We start from the raw sequence: 14,253 nt of genomic DNA on the forward strand, positions 1-14,253 counted from the left end.
TGGGCAGTGATGTGAGTAATAACATTGACATTGTTATATACAGGTTAAAGCCAGGTAACCCAGCTTTTCAGAAAATCAAAAAAACAAAAGAAAACTAAAACAAAATGGCAGTATAATCCACGGAGGTTTCCTTTTTGATCATATTTCTTTTCCCTACATTAAAAAGGCCAGGAGCACAACCACCCAGGTAGGACTAAGCACCCCTTGCACCCAAATCACCCCGACCACCGCTTCCCATAAAAAGAATCCGGGATCCTCGGATAAACGACAGTTCCCAGGTGTGGGTCAGTACAGGTGGGATTTGGAACATCTTGGGTTTTGTTTTGGGGGTTTTTCTTGTCTGTTTTTAGAGACTGAGTCTCGCTCTGTCGCTCAGGCTGGAGTGCAGTGGTGCAGTCTCGGCTCACTGCAACCTCTGCCTCCTGGGTTCAAGCAACTGTCCTGTCTCAGCCTCCCTAGTAGCTGGGATTACAGGCGCCAGCCACCACACCCGGTTAATTTTTGTATTTTAGTAGAGATGGGGTTTCACCATGTTGGCCAGGCTGGTCTGAAACACATGACCTCAGGTGATCGGCCCACCTCAGCCTCCCAAAGAGCTGGGATTACAGATAACAAAAAGTTAAGCAGCCTTCAGGCTGTTGTCCTGCAAACATTGGGCCAACTTAAAACTCCCACTGATCAAAAATGAGAGACTCGAGGCATCAAAATGATGACCACATGCTCTCAACGTATCAAGTGTATAAAGACTTGTGAGCTTGGGCAGGCGCGGTGGCTCACGCCTGTAATCCCAGCGCTTTGGGAGGCTGAAGTGGGCAGATCACTTGAGGTCAGGAGTTCAAGGCCAGCCTGACCAACATGGCAAAACCCGTCTCTACTAAAAATACAAAAATTAGCGGGGTGTGGTGGCGCATGGCTGTAATCCCAGCTACTTTGGAAGCTGAGGCAGAATCTCTTGAATCCAGGAGGCAGAGGCGGCAGCAAGGTGAGATCGTGCCAGTGCACTCCAGCCTGGGCAATAAAGACCCTATCTCCAAAAAAAAAAAAAAGTGTTTTTTTTTTTTGAGACAGAGTCTTGCTCTTGTCGCCCAGGCTGGAGTGCACTGGCGCAATTTCAGCTCACTGCAACCTTTGCCTCCCAGGTTCAAGCAATTTCTCATGCTTTAGCCTCTTAACTAGGACCACAGGTGTTTACCACCACACCCAGCTAATTTTTATATTTTTGGTAGAGATGGGGTTTCACCATGTTGGCCAGGCTGGTCTCAAACTCTTGGTTTCAAGCGATCCACCTGCCTTGGCCTTCCGAAGTGCTGGGATTACAGGCTAAGTCACGTGCTGCCTTAAGATTGTGTTTATAATCCAGGCATGATGGCTTGATACTCGGGAGGCTGAGAGCTGCAGGATCAGTTGAGCCCAGGGGTTCAAGGCTGCAGTGAGCCGTGATTGCATCACTGCACTCCAGCCTGGGTGAAAGAGTGAGAGCACATCTCAAAAAAAAAAAAAAAGAAAGAAAGAAAAAAGAAAGGAAGAAGACTAAAAAGTTAAATAAAACAAAATGAGAAACCAGAAACACAATAAACACTAAAACTCAAGATTGCAAAACACCAAATCTATATTTACACTTCCACATATAATAACATAACTTTAAGCTGAAATATATCATAAATAAAACAAGTAATGTCTACTGTTTGACAACTTAAGTATCAACAATTAAAATAAATCAAACTGGAATGAAATAAATACATAAACAAAATCCAACGAATTGTACCTCTATTATATGTACTGTTGTCTCAAAGAAAAAAAAAACATATAAAACCAGTAGTATACCAATAGTTAATACTGATGGACACAAAAACATATTTTGAAGTACAAAGGGCTGTAGGAAAATAATTGGTATTTTCATACATTCAGAAATGTGGTTAAAAAGAGAAATCTGAAAGCCCAAAAAATTCCAGCGTAACACAAATTGACTTGTTTTCAAATAGATTTGGTGATTCTTTTTTTTAAATACAGGTTTAAATTCCAGCCCTCTATTATCACATACCCCCTTTTAAGATTTATGGTTCTAGTTCAAGCTCTCTGTAACACTCATTGGATTAGGCAAAGATTGAGTCAATCATCTTGCAAATGTGTTAATCTTCAAAAATAGGCTATAAAAGTGCAAAACTATGAAAACAAAAATCTAGATTATGTACATATGGCTCAGCTTGTGAACAGGAAAAAAGGTCAATAGTGTACACTTTCCTGATACAAAGCACTTCATTGCAATGCCAGCAGACTGATCTCAAATTACTTCTCCCTTGTAACACAGGAGCTAAGACTTCTATCAAGGAGGACATCTTACGTTGCATAATTTAAAAAGAAAAAAAAATCTTCTAGGACTTTACCCTTGCTCTATGGAGAACAGCGAGGCCAGAAAAATGAACAGTGCAAATTTATTTTTGAAAAAGTTTCTTAATAAAATATTTTGTGGTCACTACGCCCATGTACTAATAAACTCAGCCATGGACAGCACATTAAAGAACAAAAGTTTAAAATATCTAGGAAGCCAGCTGGTGGCCATCTTCTCTAAAACCCAAATTGCATGTGCACTGAGAAAAATGCTACTGCTTCGTAACAACCAAAAATGGGAAGATAACTGAGGTCTAGAAACAGATTTCCTCTTTCTAGACTCCCAGGAGGCTCGGCCAGCAGTTCCTTATTCAGAATCAATGTGTCTATAATCAACTCTAGTATGTCCACAGTTCACCCAAATGCCAGATACATTAAGACTACCAAATACAAACCTAAAATGTTTCCCCAAAAATTTCCCTTAAAACTGTTCCCCAGTATCTGCAATTCACAGGTATAATTTACCATTTTTGTTTTTATATACTAATTTAGGCCCCCCCCCCATGAATCTTCCAACAAAAGTGATTAATTTGATAGAAACAAATATAAATAACTGCACATACAGTTTCTTATGTTTACACACTGTGTGGCTGTTCTACAGGGAGAACACTTCTCTGTAGACACACACTCTTAAAAATCCTACGAGCCATCCCAAGCCCCTCAGTCAAGGATTCTGGAGGTTCCAGGACAATCGGAGAGGCGAGGAAGAAGGTGTCTTCCCCAGCTGAGATGCTGAAAGTTGCAATAAAATGCTGCCAACTTCCAAATGGCTGACTCAATATCTGCAGCACGTATCATAGAGGGTCAATACTTCCATTAACAATTTTAAGACAACAATAGATTTCGGAGGATTCAACATAATACAAAATCATTGGCAGTTTAAAAAAAAAAAAAACATACATTTTAAATGAAAGAGCACAATAGCAGAAACTGCTCCAAGTGATGAGCTGTATTAGAGAAAAGGAATACACACAGTATTTGAACAAGCAGGTTTACAACTTAAGATATTTACAGATTTTTACCTGAGGTGCAAGCATTATATACTTTTCCCCCATCCCACCCCACCCCACCCAAATGATTTCTTTTCAGCAGCGCTCAAGTATGCAAAAATTCCACTTCTTATTTGGTCGATTCTAAAAAAAATATTATTCAGGGACAAAATAGAGATTTCCAGTCCCCATGTATGTAGGTTCCAACTGTTCCAACTAGTTTTTATTGCTATTTGGTACAAAAGTTAACAGAACAACTTTACAAAACTGTAGTGTTCCTTGCAGATTCCTCATATGTTTTATGTACAGTACAATCACAGCTTATTTCAGTAGCTTTCACCATTCGCTTCTCAAAGGATGAAGTAAAATTTAATTTCATGGAGAGTAAGCACTGACATCCACCAAGACCTAAGGAAAAAAAATTTTTTTAATGATTAAGATCAAAAATGAACACAGTTTAGAAAATTATTTCTTTAAAAAAGTATAATAAATAGAAACAAATTGGCATAGAAATGCAATGGGTTCTGTTTGTTTTTGAGATGGAGTCTCGCTCTGTCGCCCAGGCTGGAGTGCAGCGGCACAATCTTGGCTCACTGCAACCTCTACCTCCCAGGTTCAAGCAATTCTCCTGCCTCAGCCTCCAAAGCAGCTAGGACTACAAGCATGCGCCACCACACCCAGCTAATTTTTTTGTATTTTTAGTAGAGACGGGTTTCACCATGTTGGCCAGGCTGGTCTTGAACTCCTGACTTCAAGTGATCCGCCCACCTCGGCCTCCCAAAGTGCTGGGATTACAGGCATGAACCACTGCGCCCGACCCTGGGTTCTATTTAAGTTCAACTTTTGCCATGAAAGTATCAGGAGAACAACTAATTAAATAATGCTGCAAACTTCGGAGCTACTTTTAGTAATTTAACTGAGATGACTTAACCAAGAATCAGAATTGAGTAAAAGGCAATTGCCATGCACAAGAAAATCCCAGCTACTCAGGAGGCTGCGGTGGGAGGACTGCTTGAGCCCAGGAGTTTGAGGCTGCAGTGAGCCAAGATCGCACCACCGCACTCCAGACCCTGTCTCAAACAAACAAAACCAGTATGTGAGCTGGTCCTTAGGATCAGAAAGAAGAGGTTGAAAAGCAAAGACAGTGCAGGCAGGCAGTTCTCCAGATGAAGGAAACACAAGCAGAGAAGCTCAGAGTCCTAGAGAGACACCAGCTCCAGATAAAGGAGCATGGTCGTTTGCTACTACTTATCAGTTGTAATGGATGTTGCAAGTAACCTGCTACTAAAATCTGCTCCTTATAATTCATAAGTTATTTTTATGTTTTAATATAGAGTGGACTGAATCTTAATCCTGTGATGACAAAGCTTTACTCCCTCGTGTTCTTCAGCTATTATCCTAAGTAGGAGAAAAGGCTGCAGAACTGTATAAGGCTCATGTTGCCCAGAGAGAACATCATCTCGGTTCCCATGTGAGTCCCAGTGAAAGTATGACAGAAATTCCATCCTGGACCACGAGCATCCTTTCATCTTTGTATCCTAGCAGCCAGCAGGCACTCAGTAAAGAGGCTGCTCAATGAATATACAGTGATGGTTTTACGGGACAAGAGTTATCTGAGAAACAACTAAATCTGCCCGTGAGCCCCAAGCTGTCCATTTAATCTTATTGTTGAATGAGTCATAGTATAACCTGTACACAGACATCACACCTTCTGCCCAAGCTAATTAACTAAATATAAACTAACAAAACATGTAATTCTGATACTACTTGAGCCTTATGGGACGGGAGTGCACTACCATCAGACCGTTAACATGTGAACCGCATGCTCACATATACTTGCTCCTGTCCCAGTTCTCCTCCAACAGATAAGGACTTGCCAAGTCTTTGAACAAGCTCTTAACCTAGAACACTGGGCACAGAACCTGGATCTTTGCAGACCTAGGACAAAAACCAGGCTTCTGCCTCTCACAGGCAAGAGGGAGGCTTTGAGCAAACTGCGTAATCCACGCCTTGGTCTCATCTGAAAAGCATGCACAATACCTCCTAATGCTAGGTCACCAACTTTTTCTGTAAAGGGCCAGATGGTAAATAGTTTCAGCTTTGCAGGCCACATGGTCTGTCACAGCCGCCCGAGTGCTGCTGCAGCAAGGAGGTAGCTACAGACCGTATGTTAACAGATGGGCATGGTCATGTTCCAATAAAACTTTATTGATGACGATGGGTGAAAAGCTAGTTTGCTCATCCCTTACCTAAGCCCTCTGCTGCAACTGAATTAAATGAAATCTTGATTATAAAACACTTCATTCAATGCCTAGCACAAAGTAAATGCTCAGTAAATTCCAGTCACCATGACTGTTTTTCCCATTATTCTCACTAATATCCAAAGATCCTGAGGACTCTAATTTTAAACACCTAAAAAAAATCAAAATCAAACTTAAAAACAATTTTGTTACATTAGACAAGTTAACTTCATTTCCAATCAAGTAAACTCAATCCCCACCCCCCTCTTTTTTTTAAGACGGAGTCTTGCTCTGTCACCCAGGATAGACCGCAGTGGCACAATCTGCAATCTGCAACCTCCGCCTCCTGGGTTGTTCGAGTGATTCTCCTGCCTCAGCTTTCTGAGTAGCTGGGACTACAGGCACCCGCCACCACACCCGGCTAAATTTGTGTATTTTTAGTACAGGCAGGGGTTTCAGCATGTTGGCCAAGCTTGTCTCAAATGCTTGACCTCAGGTGATCTGCCTGCCCTGACCTCCCAAATGGCCACCGCGCTCAGCCAATTCAGTGTTTTTAATTGAAACGTATGCTCACCTTTTTTCCCCCAAATTAGTGAATCAAGTTTTTTTGTCATTTGGTCGATAATGTGCATTCCCAATAAAATTCTCATAGTTTCTCTTTTGTACCATGCTGTTAGATAAGTGTTGATATGACACAGGCCTTTTTCCTGATTGGGAAAAAAAAAAAAAACTATTTAGAGTTAAGGTCAAACAATTAGGTAAGATGTGTATAGGTTGTTAGAAGTCAATTTTCAAAATTCCTGACACTGATAATGTAATCACAACACATAAGTCACATAGTGGCATGCGCGTTTTCAGTTACAGCTGAATTGTGTTTATGACACTTGTTAGCACAAATGTGGTTGATGTCACTAAAACTAAAATTGTCTGTCACTAGAAAGAATTAAAAAGCCAGAAAAAAATTATATCACAAAATACTTGAAACCTATATGCATCATGAACCAAACTATGTAAGTGTTGCTTTTTTTTTTTTTTTTTAATCATTTAAAAGGGGATTTGTCAGCCTGGGCAACATGGTGAGACCTCTTTTCTACTAAAAATAAAAAAGTAGCTCGGTATGGTGGCATGCACCTTTAGTCCCAGCTACTCAGGAGGCTGAGACGGAAGGACGGAAGGATTGCTTGAGCCCCGGAGGTCAAGGCTGCAGGGAGCTATGATTGCACCACTGCACTCCAACCTGGGCAACAGAGTGTGACCCTGTCTCAAAGAGGGGGCGGGGGGAGAAAAAAAAGGAGGATCTGACTTGCAACACACAGAGCCTTTTCCCCCTTTAGGACAAAGTTTTGATTCCCGTCCATTTTAAGCACCATGGGGGGAAAATGAACCTTTTTAACCAAAAGGCAGTAAAAATTACTATTTCATCACAATTTTTATAAAATCTACTGAAGTGTGTGAAAGCAATTGTTTTTTAATTTGCTATCTCTACCGAACCAATCAGCATCAAGCAAATCTTGATAGAGTGTTGTCACCACACAGAAGCCTCAGTTTGAAACTAACACAAACTGAAATGTGTAAAACCAGCTGTCTCCTTGGGGAGCACAAACCAGTAGAGCCTCTATCTGATAAAGGCAGGCACTGCGGTTTGATCAAGTTTGCCAAAGGGAAGATGTCCCTGGGACACTGAGCTCCTTTTTTACACATACAGGTATGTGCCAGACACCTGTACGAAGTGACACCACCATGACACGTTTCCATGGGGAAAACCCCAGTCATCTACGAGGTCAACAATTTACCTACAGGGGAAATAAGGCTGGTTTTAAATTTATACAGTTGTCTCTAAGTATCCGAAGGGCACTGGCTCCAGGACCACCCCCCCTCCACCGCCCCTGCCGCACCGCCAACAGATACCAAAATCTATGGATGCTCACTCAGGTCCCGAATATAAAAGTGTCATATTTGCAGTATTCATAGTATTTATAGTACAATTTTTTTTTTTGAGATGCAGCCTCGCTCTGTCCCCCAGGCTGGAGTGCAATGGCACAACCTCAGCTCACCGAACCTCCGCCTCCTGGGTTTCAAGTGATTCTCCTGCCTCAGCCTCCCGAGTAGCTGGGATTCCAGGTATGTGCCACCACACCCATCTAATTTTGTATTTTTAGCAGAGATGAGCTCTCTCCATGTTGGTCAGGCTGGTTCCCAAAGTCCTGGGATTACAGGCGTGAGCCACCACGCCCGGCCTTGTAGTACTATTAATTTGTAGTATTCGTAGTGTAACCTATGCACATCCTCGCATGTACCTTTTTTTTTTTTTTTTGAGACAGAGTCTCGCTCTTTAGCCCACGCTGGAGTGCAGTGGCACAATCTACACTTACTCACTGCAACCTCTGCATCCCTGGTTCCAAGCAACTCTCATGCCTAAGCCTCCCAAACAGCTCAGATTACAGGTGCCCACCACCACACCCAGCCAATTTTTGTATTTTTAGTAGAGACAGGTTTTCGCCAATGTTGGCCAGGCTGGTCTCAGATTCCTGGCCTCAACAGAGCTGCCCACCTCAGCCTCCCAAAGTGCTGGGATTACAGATGTGAGCCACCACATCCAGCCCCTCCCATATACTTTAAATCATCTCTACATTGCCGGGCATGGTGGCTCATACCTGTAATCCCAGCACTTTGTGAAGGTGAGACGGGTGGATCACCTAAGGTCGGGAGTTCGAGACCAGCCTAACCAACATGGCGAAATGCCGTCTCTACTAAAAATACAAAACTTAGTCTGGCGTGGTGGCGGGTGCCTGTACCCAAACTACTTGGGAGGCCGAGGCCGGAGAACTGCTTGGACCCGGGAGGTGGAGGCTGCAGTGAACTGAGATCACGCCACTGCACTCCAGCCTGGGCAAAAGAGCGAGACTCCATCTCAAAAAAAAAAAAAAAAAAAAATCATCTCCTTCATTATTTACAACACCTAATACGAAGTAAATGCTATGTAAATAGTTGTTACACTGTATTATCTAGGTAACGTGGACAAAAGAAGGAAATCCGCAGATGTTCAGTACAGATGCAACCATCCCAATTTCCCCTCCAATATTTCAGTCCCACAGTTGGTTGAATCCACTGAGGTACAACCCAAGGATATGGAGGGCTGACGACATTTAACAGCATAACGGTTCACAAGACCATTTAACTGGAACTTCTTATGCTTTCTGCTCTTGCCAAGTGAAAGGTCCTCATGCGGTCCTTACTGGGCGCCCCCCCGCCCCCCAATTCTGCCCTGTGTGGGAAGCATGTGACTTGACGTGTACATATAAAACGTGGTTTCTGCTCTTAAGAAGTTTACAGGCCAGCAGGGAGTGGTAAAATACCCGAGGAAGAACTCCCAGGCTGGGCGTGGTGGCTCACACCTGTAATCCCAGTACTTTGGGAGGCCGAGGCCGGCGCATCGCCTGAGGTCAGGAGATCAAGACCAGCCTGGCCCACACGCTGAAACTCTGTCTCTACTAAAAATGTAAGAATTAGCTGGGCATGGTGGCACGTACCTATAATCCCAGCTATTCAGGAGACTGAGGCTGGAGAATCGCTTGAACCCTGGAGGAGGTTGCAGCGAACCGAGATCGCACCACTGCACTCCAGCCTGGGCAACAAGAGCGAAACTCGTCTCAAGAAAACAAAACAGGGGGCCGGGCGCAGTGACTCAAGCCTGTAATCCCAGCACTTTGGGAGGCCGAGACGGGCGGATCATGAGGTCAGGAGATCGAGACCATCCTGGCTGACACGGTGAAACCCCATCTCTACTAAAAAATACAAAAAACTAGCCGGGCGAGGTGGCGGGCGCCTGTAGTCCCAGCTACTCGGGAGGCTGAAGCAGGAGAATGGCGTGAACCCGGGAGGTGGAGCTTGCAGTGAGCCGAGATCGCGCCACTGCACTTCAGCCTGGGCGGCAGAGCGAGACTCCGTCTCCAAACAAAACAAAACAAAACAAAACAAAACAAAAAAACCCACAACTCCAGGTGGACTGGCAGTGACTACTGAGCACGCCATCAATGTGCAAAGGAAGAAAAAGGGCTGCGATGAAGTGAGGCAAGCTGGGGCCTAAATTGGCTGCATCTGGAATTTCAACAGCAAGACAAGAATGGACTAGATAGACCAGTGTTCTCACCCGCTGTTTCCATGATCACTCCCACAACAGAAAAATAAAATGAACAAGAAAAATTACTCAAGAATAAGGCTGGGTATGGTGGCTCATGCCTGTAATCCTGGCATTCTGGGAGGCTGAGGCAGGAGGATCACTTGAGGCCAGTGGTTTCAGACCAGCCTGGGCAACAAAGCAAATCCCTGTCTCACAAAAAAATAAATTTAAGTTAGCCAAGCGTGGTGGAGTACATCTAGCGTCTCAGATACTTGGAAGGCCAACACAGGAGGATCACCTGAGGCCAGGAGTTCAAGACCAGCCTGGGCAACTCCATCTCTACAAGAAAAATTTAACAATCAGCTGTGCATGGTAGCAGCACAGTCTCAGCTACTTGGGAAGCTGAGGCAGGAGGATCCCTTGAATCCAGGAATTCCGGACTACAGTAAGCTATGATTACACCACTGCACTCCAACCTGGATGACGGAGCAAGACCCTTTCTCTAAAAATAAAATGAGACTAAACAAATAAAAAGAATAAAATATTCAGGGTGAGAGTTACACCCACAAAGTAAGCTTTGGAGGACCACAAACCACTGCCGTATCTAAGAATGCTTCTCTCCGTGACCCCCAAGAACTCTGTGCTGCCCACCCCCAACCCTTGGGAGTGGTACCATCTCCATTGAGAATGCATGGATTAGCTGTTAGTCACCGTAGGCATCAGTGCCATTTAAACACGACACCCCTCATGCAATACCTTCTAACGTCGAGCTGGATGCTGGACTACTAGCAGGCACACAAGTGTAAAGCGGCCCGGAGCCACCGTAGGGCTTCTGAACCGTCAGCACATTTGGAGACTCGACCTCGCTGGAGCTCAGGAACCTCGGTTTGGGAGGCAGCGCTGGCGACGGATACACGCAGTCCTGCGGTAACAGTGAGGTGATGCCTCTGACCATATGGTACTTGGGAAGGTCATAGCCTCTTCTGTAATTGGCCCCAGGCTGGTCAACGTCAAGGGCAACCACGGTGGACTTCAGTCTTTTTGGAAGGGGTTCACCAAATTCTGCTGCAGTGTTGCTGGCACTCCGATTACAGAAATAGTCTCTTCCTGGAGGTGCCCACGGGCTGTCATTCTTGGGAGGGTAGTCGATGGAACCATTGATGTGACTGCTGCCGAGGGTGGGCTGAGAAGGAGCTACTGGGAGAGGTTTCAATTTTGTCTCAGGTCTTTTTGTCTTATCCGGTGCAGGGGAAACACTGGTTTTAGGAAACATCTCAGATTGCTGTTGCCTGGTGGCGGCCCCTTGGACCCCCACATTCTGCTGTGGTCTGTGGGACTTCAGGTTACTTGGGGCTAAAGTGCTAGAGTCTATCCCTGAAGTCAGAGGGGCCTTGCCTGGCCCAGGAGGGCTCTGCTTCCCCTTCGCAGATGGCAGGGATTTGGACTGCGCTGGGAAAGCAGACTTCGGCTTGGGTTTACAGAAACTAGAGAGGGGAGGCACATCTTTTCCCAGCAACGCTGGCGGGCACCCGGTACGTCGACTTCTAAGTGAGGACTTGTTTCGACAGTTTTTATGAACGTCAGGATTGTATTTATGCTCCAGTCTCTGGTGCATCATTAAAACTTCTGGATAAAATGTCTTGAAGGTACAAAATGGACAGGTGATACTTGGAATTAAACTTTTGCCCAAAGAAATTGCCGGGCAATTGTGAAGAGCCCCCAGGGATAAATTTAAAGGTTTTTCGTGACAATCCACACTAGGCCTGTATCTGCAGTCAGCTGCAGTCTCCGTTTGCTTCTCTTTGGGGTTAACGTCAAGGTTATGGGTGGTACTGCCGTCCGGAGGAGGAGTAACATCCGCCTTGGTTCTACAGATGAGGTTATTTGCCTGAGTTTCAACTGCTGATCTCTTTTTTAACAGGTCCAGGTAAGCAGGGGTAGGGATTTTATTCACTTTATCAGCACTGTCATCAGCTGCATTTTTATGGAAATCCTGAGTATCTTTGTGTGCTGGTGAGAGGACAGCGCTGCCCAGAACATTCTGAAAAACAGAAGGCATCTCCTTAAGCTGCTTTGCAGGTGGACTGCCTGTAACATCTTTGGCACCATCAAAAAATCTTTTCAAATTTTTGGTTTGCGCACTGTCAGCGGTTAATAGTGCATCTTCAGTGTCCTGATTTTTACCATCGTTCTTGGCTTCAGCAGCAACATCGGTCTGTTTCTCCTTGTGGTGTCTCTCCAAGTGATACCTCAGAGACGTCTTCTGGGCTGCAGCATAGTCACAAAATTCACATTTGTACGGTTTTTCACCTAAGGCAAGAAATGGCACTTTATTATAGAAGTGTATGAAAAGCACTGAAATACAGCAAAGGGCTATTTACTGAGAAAACAGGCTTCTTTCCTCCGTTTGCTTTCTCTATCTGCTATCACCTAGTATTTCTCATCAGTTCTTTACCACCCTTACTGTAATGAGTATTTGAAATTGTGAATACCTATCTTCAGTAGAAAAATTAACAGCAACACTTCTAACTCATTTAATCTTCCTAACAGCCCTAGGGAAATAGGTATTATTCCACTTTTACAGTGAAGAAAACTAAAAGCACAAAAAGGTTAAATAACTTGCCCAAGGGTGCACAGATAGTAAGTGGAAGAGATGAAAGTTCAAATCTACGCAGCCTCCTCCACCATGATGTCATAGCTCCTTTCACAATCTCAAGACTACTAAAGAGATTCTCATTTCATTCTCAATCATAAAGACGTAAGATGCAGCATTTTAAAATATTGTAGTTTTAGTAAGATGAGAGTCAGGATATAGCAGTCATAAACTAAACAAATGAACTTTGTCCAGGCACGGTGGCTCACACCTGTAATCCCAGTGGGTGGATCACTTGAGGTCAGGAGTTCGAAACCAGCCTGGCCAGCATGGTGAAACCCCATCTCTACTAAAAATACAGAAATTAGCCGGGTGTGGTGCCAGGCGCCTGTAATCCCAGCTACTGGGGAGACTGAGGCAGAAGTATTGCTTGAACCAGGGAGGCGGAGGCTGCAGTGAGCCGAGATTGCACCACTGCACTCCAGCCTAGGTGACAGAGCAAGACTCCATCTCAAAAGACAAAAAAGAAATGAACTTCAAATAAGAACAATGGCTCAAGTTACAATGGCACTAAAAAAATAGTAATAATCGCTGTAATCAACACGCTACATATTTATCCTTAAGCTAGTCCAAGGATCTGGCAGAGTATCTGAACACCACCACCAAAAAATCAGAGAGATAACTACATAATTTTTAACTAAATCATGGTTAAAAATATAAAAGTTCTTTACCTGTATGCGTTCTGAGATGAATATTGAGGTAATAATTTGAACGGAAAAACTTTCCACAATAACTACACTCTCTTGAAGATGTAAGATGCTTTATTTTTCCTCCATCATCATTTTTATCTTAAAGGAAAAACAGAAACATTGATATAAAAAGGTAGCTGAAGCACGGGAATAAGGCATGCTGACTTAAATGTTCTTGACAAACATTTTTGGAAAGCATGAAAAAATTCTTTAATATAATATCGGGTTAGAAAAGGCTAGACACACACCACATGCTGTTTTGAGGTTGTCTGAAGTTTCAGAGTGTTGTAACGTGGTTTTGTTTTTTTTTTTCTGGGTACAGCAGAGTACACTATTAAAGATCCAGTTCTTTGTTTGCCTTAATCACAAAAAAGATCATTTAATAGACCGAACTGCCCGGACAGCTTCCGGTTCTCAGTATCTCTGTGAGCAGGCAGGATCTGGCAAACTGAAGGTGGACACACATACTGGCGGGAAAAATGATCTTCTTCAGAATCATTTAGAAAAATGAGCCAATTACAAACCACCAACCACCATGGGAAAAATAAGCCGTTTAAGGGTAAGATTAAACAAGTGACCACTAGAGGGCAGCAAGCACAACTTAATCTTCAACAGAAAAGAAAGTTTGGCATCGGGCAAGCACCTAGGAAAGTTTGTCAAAATTTAGCAAAGTTTTGGAAAGCAGGCTGTATTGTCCACAAACACTCATGTGGGCGAAACAGATCTGACGAATGAAAACCTGTCCCCAAATGACACAGTGTTTGGCTTCAGTCTCTGCAGGACAATAGGACAATGCGTCTCACGTGCATCAGTGAAGTCCACTCGAAGGAGGACAGAACTTCAAACACACACCAGCCCTCCAAAAGACTGAGAGGTGCCGCCGTTAAAATACCACCCCCAACACACATGAATGTTTAACTTTTAAATAAATGTCCCCTTACTGTAGATCATATGACTATCCACCTGTAAGACAGACACACCCTTGATCTATAGTCTAAAGAAAGACTTAAAAAAAATTTACCTGATCTTCTTAAATCTTAAAAAAGCCAAGGTGATAGTACAATATGATAAATCTAGACTACTAAGATAATATAAGTTTAGGAAAATCAATTCCCCAAAAACAGAATGGCCAGCTTTTTTTTCTTACAATCATACCCAAACTAGCTGGGTTTAT

General features: G+C 43.6%; 1 protein-coding gene across 12 annotated transcripts in view; it reads right to left on the bottom strand.

Moving 5' to 3' along the window:
* Window positions 1-1,591: 1,591 nt before the first annotated feature.
* The window catches only part of ZNF217 (zinc finger protein 217), a 42,616-nt gene continuing 29,954 nt past the window's right edge, over window positions 1,592-14,253 (bottom strand). For 11 of the 12 annotated variants that reach the window (XM_017944681.1, XM_017944679.3, XM_021920918.2 and 8 more), the window contains 3 exons: window positions 13,062-13,178; window positions 10,494-12,047; window positions 1,592-3,785 (listed from right to left, as the gene is read on the bottom strand). In XM_017944681.1, coding sequence (XP_017800170.1) covers window positions 3,637-3,785; window positions 10,494-12,047; window positions 13,062-13,178 — 1,820 coding nt within the window. In that variant the 3' untranslated portion in view covers window positions 1,592-3,636. Of the gene's footprint in view, window positions 3,786-6,191; window positions 6,325-10,493; window positions 12,048-13,061; window positions 13,179-14,253 lie in introns of all 12 variants that reach the window. The other variant, XM_009215922.4, reaches the window with a different exon arrangement.

This window comes from Papio anubis, chromosome 16, assembly GCF_008728515.1.
Source record: "Papio anubis isolate 15944 chromosome 16, Panubis1.0, whole genome shotgun sequence".
In the NCBI taxonomy this organism is placed as follows: domain Eukaryota; kingdom Metazoa; phylum Chordata; class Mammalia; order Primates; family Cercopithecidae; genus Papio; species Papio anubis.